Here is a 13,302-nt window from a genome sequence, read left to right on the forward strand (position 1 = left end):
CCGAGGGTCTCATCCCCCACACGCAAAAATGCTGTAAAAGTGATGACAAGGAATGGCTCTGCTGTAATTCAGTGTATCTGCTCCATAACTGGGACATTCAGGGGCTGAGCAATGAGGATTGGAAGTAAAGCTAGCTGGGTTTGTGTAAAAAAGGGGGAGGAGAGATTTGAGGTTGCTGAGAAAGGCATTCCTAAGGCACGATGGAGATTCTGGGACAGGCAGGAGTCCTCCTGGGGGCATCTGCAGGACGTCAAACCACTCATCTCCTCATCAAGGAGGCAAAGAGAGAAGCACTGAGACTGGAAAGTCCAAGTGCGAGGCAATGAGGTCATTGAGGAACTTCCTTCTCTTAGGGAGAATTCCCAAATTCTTCCTGAAAGGCAGAGCAGGCAGCAGAGCCACTCCAGTGAAATTCTGAAAGGCACTGAGTGCCCAGGGCCAGTATCTGAAACAGGGACACAGCTCCAAAGCCCAAAGTGGCTGGAAAGCACACGAGAGGCTTTTCAAGTTCCTTGCAGAATTCTACACCTGATGTTCAGTACAGGGATGAAGATGATTTAACTCAGACCATTGACCCAAATCTTCCTCCCTCTTCTATCCTTCCAACCTTCTCAATTACAAACACTTGTCGTAAAAGTCTCTGCTCTCAATACCATGATTCTTTCATATATTCCTGAAAAAGCCAGGGTTGTGGATTCTGTATGGCCAATCCCTTTCCAGGTGCAAACTTTTACAAATGTATTAACAGAATTACCATAGTTTAGAGGAAAAGGCACTCAAGAAGCCTTTCAATTCTGTGCTTTAACATTTCCCACAAATAACTTTCATATGTAGTAAAAGCTACCCAGAACTTACCCCAAACACCAAAAATCCCAGCCTAAAACTTTATGTCTGATCCATGATTATATCAAGCTCATTGTAGGAGATGAGAGTCACAGACAGACTTTATACAGGGTTCTGTGGGGCTGTGCCCAGGCTGTGCAGAACCTGAATCACCAAATTCCTGCTCTCTCCAAGTCAGAGATGTGTTCAAACATGGATATCTCCCTTTGTAGCAGATGAATGTTTTCCCCTCACTGCATTTCAAACTTACACTGCCTTCCAGGAGCACAAAGCACAGATGTGGGACTTCACTTGGATGAGAGCACTCACGTGGCCTCCCTGAGAAACTCCCCAGGGCTTCCACTTTCTCATTTGCATTTAGTTCATTCAGGATCAATTTGATAAGCAAAAGGGCTAATGAGAAATGGTTTGTAAATAGCCAGATGTTTGCCAATTCCAGCAGGAAGGAGAAAAGAGAACAGCACAGGAAGGGAAGCACTGCTAACTGGGAAGAACTTTGATGAACACTTAAATCAACATTTTTTTCACTGAAGTTACTTTTCAAATTGGTAAAGTTGGCATTTCTGATCAGCAGCTATGAAATAATTTAAAAATAAGTTTTCTGCATTAATGATTGAAATGTTCAGAATAGTTTTTGCTCAAATGAGGGGTTTGAATTTTCATACCAAGCCAGCTGCCACTACTGCCTGTGATACCTTCACCCTCTTTCCCAGAAGTATCCTTCTCCACTGCTCATGGACTGAGAGAAGGAAGATATTTTAAACCCCAATATCCATATTTCCTCCACCTGTGAATGGCCAGATTTCACATATCACACTCATTCCTCACGGCACTGCCCATCACAGCCCCCTGCACAGCACAGTTCCACTCAGATGTGTTCCAGGGGTGTCCCACTGCTGCAGAACAGCATCTCAATGGCCCCAGAGTTCCAGGGACACAGCCTCGGGTGTGTCTCTACACCCCCTGTGAGACTCCACCACTGCAGCCCAAATCCTCTGGCAGCATGCAAAAGAGAAAGGACATTATGAGCAAAGTCCTTGAGGACAGCAGGATGAGGTGCTGGAGCAGAGCAGGAAGGAGAAACCACTGGACAAACAGCAGGGGAGGGAAAGGCAGAGGAGTGAGACCACAGGAACTCCAATAACAACAGTGAGAGTCATTTAGAAACCACTGCTGGGAGCTGGGTGCAAGCACAGGCTTGGGCAGGGCTCCCAAAGCCAAGGCCATCCATTATTCAGTGTTTGAAACGTGGAGAATATGGAATAATGCTTCTGCTGGAAGGGGCTGCAAACCACTCAGGTGATTAATGCACAGAGCAGAAATTAAATTCCTTTTAATAATTCTTCTGGCAATCTGATGACAGCAGGGCAGTGCTGGATGCAGACTCCTGCCACTGCTCCATGGCATTAAAGCTCCTGACCCCAGGAGAGGGCACCCTGCATTCCCCAAATCCTTGTGGGGAGTACCTGTGGCTCTTCAGCCAGCAGTGAAACACACCCAGATCCAAAGAGGAATTCAGAGGGAGTAGCAAGTGCACTCTACAAAACACCTGGAAAATAATCAGGAAATCTCTCTTTATGGCTCATTCCTAGGTTTACTGTCTGCACACTGGACACCAAAGCCAGGGGCAGCAGATTCACAGCTGTTCAAGGTGTGAAGTTCCATCAAGCCTCCAGCCAAGGCTAAGACTGTTTCTCCTAAATCCTCTCCATTCAAATAAGAAATAAATTAGCATTCAAAACAATCCCCCTCCAAAAAGAGAACACAAAGCCCCCCTCAGTACAGTTTTAGTATTTTCTTGTCTGACTTGTCTCCCCTCATCCTCTGGGGTTTTCTTCCTTGGGCTTTTAGAAATTATTTTTCATAACTCTGTGACCTGAAAGAGCAAAACAACCTGATGCCTTAGCGATGATATTTGCAGTATCTCTCTTTTGGGGTCTTTAATCATAACACCAATTGTTCTGCTTTGCCACCCCAGCCATGCAATGCAGGACACTTTAGAGGGAGCACTGGCAGGAGTTCCACTGATTGGAGCACATCTTTACCTTAAACTGCAGCTGTAAACCACCAGATGTGCAGCTGCACTTTGCTGGAATGACAAAGCTCACTATTTTTTACACTAATAGCAGGAAAAGGTTCTGACACTGGAATGACTTTGATATAAAATATTTGGGGTGATTTGGGGTGTGCTCCATAACTGCTTCTTTTCCAGGTTTGTGATTTTAGTGAATGTTTTCATTTTCACTATTCGGCTATTGCTGGTAACCCTCAGCATGCAACATTTTGGATCATGTTTTATTATTGCACCAAATATTATTCAAAATACAGGATGGATCCTGTAGAATTCCTTCAGTTCTCCTCACTAAGTGTACAGAAAACAACAGTGGATCACTCACAGGATTAAAAAAAAAAAATCACCCTGCTCTAGCTGAGCTATTGACAGAACCCACCCTGTGGAAAGGTCCCTTGGAATGGTCCCTCCCCACTTTTGGCTCTCTGCTGTCACAGTTTATCTTACCAAGGTCAAGTATTATCAGCTGGGCTCCAGCCTGTGCATTTCCAACATCGTTTTCAGCAATGCACTGATAGAATCCTTCATCAGACTTCACCAGCCCCAAAACTTGCAGGTTATGTTCTTTCTGAGGAGCAAAGGGAGAAAACAACACTTAGAAATGGGCTGCAATTGCCAAAACAATGGTGTCAGCAGGGCACGTTACTGTGATAGGAGAAACTTATGACAGCAATTGGGAAAAGTGTGTTTGGGTGACCCAGATCTCACCTCCCTTGCCCCGAATCCTCATGTTCTAGCAGTTCAAAAAGCAGCAGAAGCTCTCATTAATGGCCATCATTTTCTAGCATCACACAGCACTGGCAAATCCTAATGTTTCCCCAGCTGTTCTGGTGGTATTTTGGACCCTGACTGAACCTCACAGCCCTACAAGCCAGGTACACCCAATTACACAGCCATTCATTTCTCACCTGTCTCAATAATGCCTTTGACTGCATTTGAAATCTCCCTGTAGAAGCACCCCTGTGCCAAACTCACCATCCACAGCTCAGTTACATTTCTATTTCAGCTCCTGCTTGAAATTAGAATTTTAATGGGGCAGACTGCAGCACACACAGCCAGTGGTCGTGGTGAGCTCATGACAGTGCATTTTGCCACCCTGTGTGCCCGAGTCTCCTGGAAATTCCAAGCTATAAAGACATCAACTCTTAAAATATAAGCAATGTACATTAAATGGATTCAAGAAACAATTTCTCTTCCAGGTCCCAGAGTGTGGGAATCCATAAAATCAGAGGGTTTTGGGAAAGCTGCAAAAGGCAGGCCTCAGAAACAGCAGAACTGTGATTAGAGCTAAGCAGTAGCTATAAGATTGGTCAGCAGAAAAATTATGTAAGAAGTAGAAAAGTAAGGACAAATAGAACAATGGTCTGTGTACTAATGCTTGGCTAGAATAACTCCCTAAGCTGCTGAAAAGTCTATCTAGCAAGATATTAGCAAGTTCTAAGCTTAATAATGGAGCTCTGTGTATTGTGTTTTAAGGCCTACAAGCAGGTATTGTATTCAAAATAATCAGGCATTGTTTTAACCAAAGGGACGTGTGCTTATAGTGCTTGGGTAGAACTACTGTCAATGTGCTTTTACTTTGTGTGACTGGCCACAAAACTTTTAAAGTAACATTAAGCTGTAACATTAAGTTCTTGGTCTGCTGCCTGGGATATGAGCTAATAGCATCTTCCCATTGTCATGACCATGTAATGAGACTGATGCTGGAAAATAAAACAGCTCAAGGCACGTTCCTGGAAGTCCTGTCCTGTCTGTAATTTGTACACAGCCCCCAGCTGGAGATACTAAACACCAAGAGGACAAAAGCAGTTCTACAGAAGAACCCAATTTCCATGACTATGGAGAACTGACAGGCCAAAAACGTGCAAGCTGCCCAGTGCACTCACCACGATTTTGAAGTAGTCACTGGGGATCACCACGTCCCCGTTCTTGACCCACTTGACGGTCGGCGTTGGCTTCCCGGTCACCTCGCACTCAAACACGATGTCCATGGACTCGTGGGCGTAGATGTTCGCAGGGCGCTTCAGGAACGTGGGGGGAACTTCAGGGTGGAAGGAACAAAGGCAAGAAGATGATGTTAGAGCCAGAGAAAGAGACCTCACAGTCCCACACACAGCCAGCTCGACACCAAGAGATGGACTGGGCACCAGTGGCAGCAAAGGCAGCAGGAATGTGCAGCCCAGCTTTGACAGACACCCACACAAGCTGGGAGCTCTTCTAGAATCACCTGTGGGCCAGCCTGGTCCAGTGGAAGGTGTCACTGCCCACAGCAGGGGGCTGGGAATGACATGATCTCTAAGGTCCCCTCCAACCCAAACCATCCTGGGATCCTGTGGGTTTTTGAGGTTGGGGTTGAAGGTATTTGAGACTGTAGTCCATGTCTGGACTCAGGTGTTTATTATTTCTTATCAGTGAAACAGCCCCACAACTAGGAGTTTTGCAGCCTTTCATTAGCAAGGCACAAAATGGCTAACAATCTCTTGTTACGAGGTCTTTTAAGACTAAACTATCCAATTAAGAAACAACACCTGGATTATTTTCCCTTTTAACCCAATAACTGATCCCTCGAAGCTTGCAATGTGGACTTCTCTGTCCAGTTACAAAACATCACCCAAACCCATGAAGAAGGAGGAAGAAGAAGGTAAAGAAGAATAACTTGCCTCTGCCTTAAAGCTTCTATCTTGGTTCATATTTATTTCTATATTCTAAAACCCCAAATTCTAAGTTTTCCACCGTGTGATATTATACACTTCTAACCAAGTACACACCCGTAATCTCAGTGCTATCAATCAATTTTTAAAGTCTTCTCCACAGCCTCAGGTCAAATGTAGTGCTCTTTTGAGGGTCTGTGCCTTTAAGCACAGAAAGTTTAAAATTCTCAGCATCCAGGGTTCCAACAGGATCCAGCCAATTGAGAGTGACCTCTCGAGACTACATCAAAGAAGAAATGGAACTGAGGTGTATAAACTGCAAAGTTAAACCTTAGGGGGTTCAAGTCAATAGGAAAGCAAAAGCTACAATTATATCAAAAAGTACTTTTAAAAATGAATGGACACAAAAATGAGACGAAACTTTCCCAGGGCACCGTGGCCTCGTGTTCCTGTGAAGGAACTGAGGTTATCAAACAGAGAGTGCAGCACTGAGCCCAGGAGTTTCTTCTCTGGCCGGTGGAAGCCAAGGAAACAGGATGTCCATGAGCAGCCAGGTGCCTTTATACCACAGTGATGACACTTCATGGATGTACAGGAGGGGAGCTGTGTATTTATAACACAGCACAGCAGAAGATCTGAACATAAATTCTATCAAGAACAGAAGTTCTTCACTTACAACATGCACCAAAGGTGTTACTCTGGGTCTTGGCTGCCTTCTATATGTCCTTAAGTCCCCAGAGTGAGATTAATTCCACCAAATATATTTAAAATCACACAAAGTCTGAGATACAGATTTTTTGGGGACGCCAGCCCCAAGTGACTGGTGCACAGTTTCTCCCACAGGAGCCTCCAGCTGCATACTCTGCACTCATCTGGCTGAGCAGCACCAAGCCCTGCAGGCACTTACTCCTTGAGTATCCTCTTTGGAGAACACCCACCTGTTTATTTGTGTTTATTATGTTCCCAGCACAGGGCAATTCTCTTACTTGTGTTGGCAGCTGGGATTGTTGGAGTTCCAGGAAAGCCCAAAGCAGCCTTTTGCCCTTTAATATTTAGCAAAGAAAGTCAATACAGAAGGGCCACGGGGTTTAGACAAACAATTTACACATTTGGCCTCTCAATGGGGTTTATTTGGTACTGAGGATAAGGAATCCTAGGTCATGTTTCCTCTGAAATGATCCCAAAGGTTTGTAGGTGGATTTAATACTTTTAAAAACAGCTGGAGGTGAGCTGTTTTTAAACAACCCAACCCCCCATATGTTTTGGGCTATAAATGAATAAAGAGAACATTAATAAATGGAAATACTTTAGAGTAAGAAGGTGGTTTACCTCTCAGGTAAGGGTGCAAACCTACACAAAGCTGCACATTCATTGCTCAAACTCTCACACAGGAGCAAAAAGCTGGATGGGGCACCCAGCTGCCTGTGCATTCAGATATCCCTTTCATACCAACTTCCCAGAAATTTACCAAACACACCATAAATTCCACCTTAAAAAGGTTCAGATATTTCTGTGCTTACTCTCTGATGGCTGCTACCACCACACACAACTCTGACATTTGAAAACTCTCTTCTGAATTTATTTACCACCAAATTGCTGTAATTTATTCTCTATGAAAATTATTTTTATCCCTCCCTGGTATTTATCCCCAGCACTGTTATTTATTACAAGCTGTGCTACTGCTCCCTCCCTTCCCCTACCCCAGCTTTATTCTGGGTGGCTCAACCAGTCGTGTTTGCTCTGCTGTGACAATTCCTCACAACCCCCTGGATGTGCTCCAGCCAGAGTCCATCTCTGGAGCCTGTCACACTCACATTCTCTGGAAAATCCCTTCGCCCAGGATTTTTCTCCTGGGAAGCTGAGAAGCCTCAGACAAAAAGGAAAACAATTCTTATCTCATTTGCTTCTCCTGTGTTTGGCTCCTTTGGAATGTGTTTGGAGATTGTTTACCCACAGGTGATTGTTTGATTAGTTTTTGCTATGAGTTATTTTCACTCATTGGCCAATCAGGGCCAGGCTGTGTCAGGACTCTGGAGAGAGACACGAGTTTCATTGTTATCTTTTTAGCATTCTCTAAGTACCCTTTCTGTATTCTTTAGTATAGCATTCTTTAATATAATATAGCATCATAAAATAATAAATTAGCCTTCTGAGAACATGGAGTCAGATTCATCATTCCTTCCTGCCACAAGGGTCCCACAAATACAACAGGAGCCTGTGGTGTTTCAATCATTTACATGGAATTTCAGCCGTGTCTCAGCAGTGCCTTGAAAAATGGCATAAATACCATGGCAGCAGTGCAGCAAATCCCTCACCAACCCATCACTCTGCCCCTGCCCTTCCCACATGCATCATCCCCTGCCAGCCTGGGACAATCATTGCCTGCTCGTTAGCCCTTTTTAACTAATGCCTCATTTTGTTCAGCCTGCCTGATCAATAGCTGATGTTCTCATTTCCATCTCTGTCTCCGGCTGCATTCACACGCACGATCGATTCCTGCAGTGCTTGCAGAGTTGAAAAAAGGGAATACAAGAATTGGAAAAGTTGTTTTTCCACAAAGGTACAATGCTTGCATTTCCAAAACATTCATTACAGGTGAGTTTGAATTCCTTAGCCACGTATTAATCTTGTCAGAGGAACAAAAAGAGACACAAGCCAGTACCAGTGACTGCCAAAAGCACAAAAACTTAGCTGAAAAACTCATCATGGAATCCCAGCCTGGTTTGGGCTGGACAGTTCCTTGAAGATCATCCCATCCCACCCCTGCCAGATTCCTCACAACCCCCTGGATGTGCTCCAGCCAGAGTCCATCTCTGGAGCCTGTCACACTCACATTCTCTGGAAAATCCCTTCGCCCAGGATTTTTCTCCTGGGAAGCTGAGAAGCCTCAGAGAAAAAGGAAAACAATTCTTATCTCATTTGCTTCTCTGTGTTTGGCTCCTTTGGAATGTGTTTGGAGATTGTTTACCCACAGGTCATTGTTTGATTAGTTTTTGCTATGAGTTATTTTCACTCATTGGCCAATCAGGGCCAAGCTGTGTCAGGACTCTGGGGAGACACACGAGTTTCATTGTTATCTTTTTAGCATTCTCTAAGTACCCTTTCTGTATTCTTTAGTATAGCATTCTTTAATATAATATAGCATCATAAAATAATAAATTAGCCTTCTGAGAACATGGAGTCAGATTCATCATTCCTTCCTGCCACAAGGGTCCCCACAAATACAACAGGAGCCTGTGGTGTTTCAATCATTTACATGGAATTTCAGCCGTGTCTCAGCAGTGCCTTGAAAAATGGCATAAATACCATGGCAGCAGTGCAGCAAATCCCTCACCAACCCATCACTCTGCCCCTGCCCTTCCCACATGCATCATCCCCTGCCAGCCTGGGACAATCATTGCCTGCTCGTTAGCCCTTTTTAACTAATGCCTCATTTTGTTCAGCCTGCCTGATCAATAGCTGATGTTCTCATTTCCATCTCTGTCTCCGGCTGCATTCACACGCACGATCGATTCCTGCAGTGCTTGCAGAGTTGAAAAAAGGGAATACAAGAATTGGAAAAGTTGTTTTTCCACAAATGTACAATGCTTGCATTTCCAAAACATTCATTACAGGTGAGTTTGAATTCCTTAGCCACGTATTAATCTTGTCAGAGGAACAAAAAGAGACACAAGCCAGTACCAGTGACTGCCAAAAGCACAAAAACTTAGCTGAAAAACTCATCATGGAATCCCAGCCTGGTTTGGGCTGGACAGTTCCTTGAAGATCATCCCATCCCCCCCCTGCCATGGGCAGGGACACCTTCCACTGTCCCAGGGTGCTCCAAGCCCTGTCCAGCCTGGCCTTGGGCACTACCAGGGATCCAGGGGCAGCCCCAGCTGCTCTGGGCACCCTGTGCCAGGGCCTGCCCACCCTCCCAGGGAAGAACTGAATGCCCAAACTGTACCACAGGAAAGTTCTGACTCTGTGTTCTACACTAATATTTAACTTGTAATGAAGACATTTGGAAAGAACTCAAATATCTTTGGCAACTGATATTGCCAAATTTGGGACATCATCCAGAAAGAGGCATTAATTTTGAATCATAAGAGGCAGGATTTTCTTGACACAAAAGTGGAAGTTGAAGTAGACGCTCTCCTACCCACTCTCAATTACTTTTGATTTAGGAGATTAAAAATTTGAAACACCCCATTTTTTCAAAGTGACTTTGCTTTTCTGGCTCATGGAGCAAATGCCAAGCTGCTCACAAAGGGATAATAACAAGAGGAGTGCTCACTTTATCAATTACTTCCCAGTTAATGAATTAATAAATGCTTTTCAAACACACTCTTCTGGTTTAACCATGTCAGTGTTTAGCATTAACACAATGCAAGTACAGATGTTTGTGGCAGAGAAGTTCAATTGATAACCAGTGAGCAAATGAGCCAATTACCACAGAAAACCAGGTTTGTAAGGGAAGATCGTGTGCTCTGTTGCCAAACACACAATTAAACTTCAAAGACAACTTGGCAGTTCAGCCCCCTCTTCGTGTCAGCACAGAACAACTCCTGAAAAGGCAAAATGCTTCAACAGAATTTCACATCCCCCAGGGAGCCCTGCCACCCTTCTGGAGACTGAAGAAAATATTTTGATCACAACAATGATCAAAAGATTAAGAAAAAAACCCAATCCAACCTACATCAGCAGTTGATTCAAACTTCTAAGCTACATCCCAATAAAGGTGAAATATTTGAAAAATAAGATGGTTTTTTAAGCCAATAGCTCTAAAAGGATGGGAAGAGCTGAGGAACTCCACACATGCAGTAGGAATTGCACCCAAGGTGATGTGGAAACAGGAATGGATGATGGACATGGATCCCATTCCACATGTACAGGTGATCAGAAGGAAACGGAAATGAATTCCAGTGGTCTGTAGCTCTGCTGTATAGGGGGAGCACAGCAATGGTCTCCTTTGGACACACAGCCTGTAAAGATCATTTTAAAAAACCTATTCTCTTTCTAAAAAGCATTAAATCAACTGTTGGTCCTAGCACAGCATCCAACAAACCCAAAATGAACAGGACTGACCAGTGGCTCCCAACACTCCCAAGTACAGAATCCATGACTGGTTTGGGTAGGAAGGGATCTCAAAGACCACCCAGTGCCACCCTTGCCATGGGCAGGGACACCTTCCACTGGACCACGGTGCTCCAAGCCCCATCCAACCTGGCTTTGGGCACTTCCAGGGACAGGAACACTTCCAGGACTATTCCTGCAGCAGTGTTGGAACTCCAGGAACAGCCTAAAGCTCAATTTCCAAACTGGAAATGTCCAGGACAACACTGAAGCACCATTGCTGCTTCCCAACCACCTCCAGATGCCCTCAATCCCTAGAACTTAGGAGTGTGTTTTCCAAGGCCAGCCAATGAAATCCCAGCTCCTGCCACCCTCCCCATCCCCTTCCTCCCACACTTTGGCCATGATCAAGCAGACAGGGAGTGAGCACATCTCCAGGCACCCCTTACAAAAGCATCTGCTCATTCCAGAAGCTTCCCCACAGCCCAAAGAGCACAAACACAAACTTAGCAGAGTGGCCACATTTTCCCAGTGTATCTCAAATACTCCTGACTGCAGCATTCCTGGCCACTTCCATTGCTAACCCATTTCTCAGGGATGCTGGGGGCACAATCCCTAGCTTGTATTTCAGTTACAAATCTGGATTACCAGCAGTATTTAAAATGGACATTTTACCATAAAGCCCATTTCATATCAGCCTGAAATGGTCCACAGGGATTTTATTTCCTCCTCCAGGGATAACAACCTATTCCATTAGGATATGTTCCAAATCCTATTAGAATCATTATAAAGTTAAATGCAATTTTCACAACTGCAATTTAGTTTCTAAGAAGGATCAAACTGTAACATGACCATCACCCAGTTAATCCATCCCCTCCTGTTCCTCCCCCTAAACACAGAAAAAATGTTTGAATTGATGTTTGAAAGCAGAATATTTTGATTATTATATTTTAATTCCATGAGTTAGTTGTATAGAAATTAGTTGATTTTCTTCAAATGTATCCTGAAACTAAAAAAGGAATTTACACTTTAAATGAAAAGGGGGAGTCATAACATTCTTCCTTTAAAAAAAGCAGAAGTATATGGATAATACTTGGGGGAAAAAAGAGATTTAAACCCCAAAACTAAAACATTCTTGCCAATCCCTGAGCACGGCTGTGATGTCCTTAAAACACACTTAATATGCAGCTACAAAATTTGCAAAGCAAACACAAACCGACAAAAAGGGTTCCTCTAGAGAAATTCAGAAAAGTGTCAAATTAATGTACAAAAATCAGCATAGCAAGACACAAAAAGGTTATAAAAATGTAAACTACTACAGCAAATTTTTTTGCAGCAAAACCAGAGCTGCATTTTATGAACAGTTTCGGTGGCAGTGACACTCTCTAATGCAGTAAATGGTTTTTTAATACATATATTTTAGAAAACTAAAGCAAATATCCCTAGGGAGAAGCAGTGCCTGTGGCATCCTGGCTGGTGGGAATCTTTCCCTCTTCTTCCACAGCCAAAGCAGAGAGGGGGCCTGGTTTGCCTGCTCCAAGGAGCTCGTTAACCTCTGCTCAGCAGCTGGAACAGCCCCAAATGAGCATTTGATGGCCCATGTTTTGCTCCTTTGGACTGTTCAGAGCTTTACCGTTTCCTTGGCAAATGCCAAACCCCAGCTCCATGGAGAGAGAGCTGGTTCCAGTGGTGGCAGAAGGGCAGGGCTGAATTAAAACAGCTATTTTACATTTACAGTGAAAAGCTTTCATTCAGAAATTGCTAAATATGATCTATGCTTCAGAGACCAGCCCCTAAATAAACATTCCAGAGGCAGAAACTAAATCCAATATTCAATGCTAGGACAACAACCAAGAAACCAGGTAAGCATGAATAGTACAGAACAAATATAAAGTATAATTATATTGATCAATTAGAGAGTAAAAAAACTCATGCTGTAATTCAACATAAGTGGGGGTTTCTTAAGCAGAAATAATATGTTGTAGATTTATGGAGTAGGAAGTAATAGCACTAAAGTTCAGAGAAAAAGGCCTGAGAAATAAGGATTTTCTTACAAACTAGACAGGAGTCCCAGTATCACAGTGGGATGGAAGAACTGCCCATGTGGAGGCTGGCAGCAGCTCCCTCCCCTCCCTCCACCCAACACACCCCAACCCCCCACATCTGAAGGAAAACATGAACTCTGATTTACAAGAGAGCAATGAAAATGATCAATGACTCAGAAAATTGGCTCCAAAAGAAAAATGGAAGAGCTGGAATCAGTTATTTGAGCAAAGGCAGGATTATGCAGCCATGGAACAGGACACCTCAAACAGGAGCTTAACAAAGAAATGCTCAGTGCTGCAGAAAGGAAATTAGTGTATATACACATATATCTGTATTTATGTATCATTCCTGTGAAGGAGGAATGACACAGGACTAACATCTCCATCCCTGTCCTGTCCTCAGATAATACTCCAAACAATTAATTGCTCACTCTTGCATGTTGGGATAGAAATGGGATTCCCTCCCAGCAGGAGCTGCAGTAAAATCCAACAGTCCCTGAACACAGCCATAAGAAGCTCTCGTGTGCAGCAGCCCCATCTCCAGCAGGGCTCCTGTGGAAAGCTGTGGGCTCCAGCCTGACACTGGGACTGCAGGCAGAGCTCTGGACATGGATTCACACCTGGAATTGCCTGGGAA

General features: G+C 44.0%; 1 protein-coding gene across 5 annotated transcripts in view; it reads right to left on the reverse strand.

Moving 5' to 3' along the window:
* NEO1 (neogenin 1) overlaps window positions 1-13,302 on the reverse strand; it is a 171,594-nt gene that overhangs the window by 56,149 nt on the left and 102,143 nt on the right. For all 5 annotated transcript variants that reach the window (XM_041418780.1, XM_041418779.1, XM_041418778.1 and 2 more), the window contains exons 6-7: window positions 4,801-4,955; window positions 3,362-3,482 (exon numbers count right to left, since the gene is read on the reverse strand). In XM_041418780.1, coding sequence (XP_041274714.1) covers window positions 3,362-3,482; window positions 4,801-4,955 — 276 coding nt within the window. The remainder of the gene's footprint in view (window positions 1-3,361; window positions 3,483-4,800; window positions 4,956-13,302) is intronic.

This window comes from Onychostruthus taczanowskii, unplaced genomic scaffold (assembly GCF_017590055.1).
Source record: "Onychostruthus taczanowskii isolate IOZ18803 unplaced genomic scaffold, ASM1759005v1 scaffold6, whole genome shotgun sequence".
Taxonomy (NCBI): Eukaryota; Metazoa; Chordata; class Aves; order Passeriformes; family Passeridae; genus Onychostruthus; species Onychostruthus taczanowskii.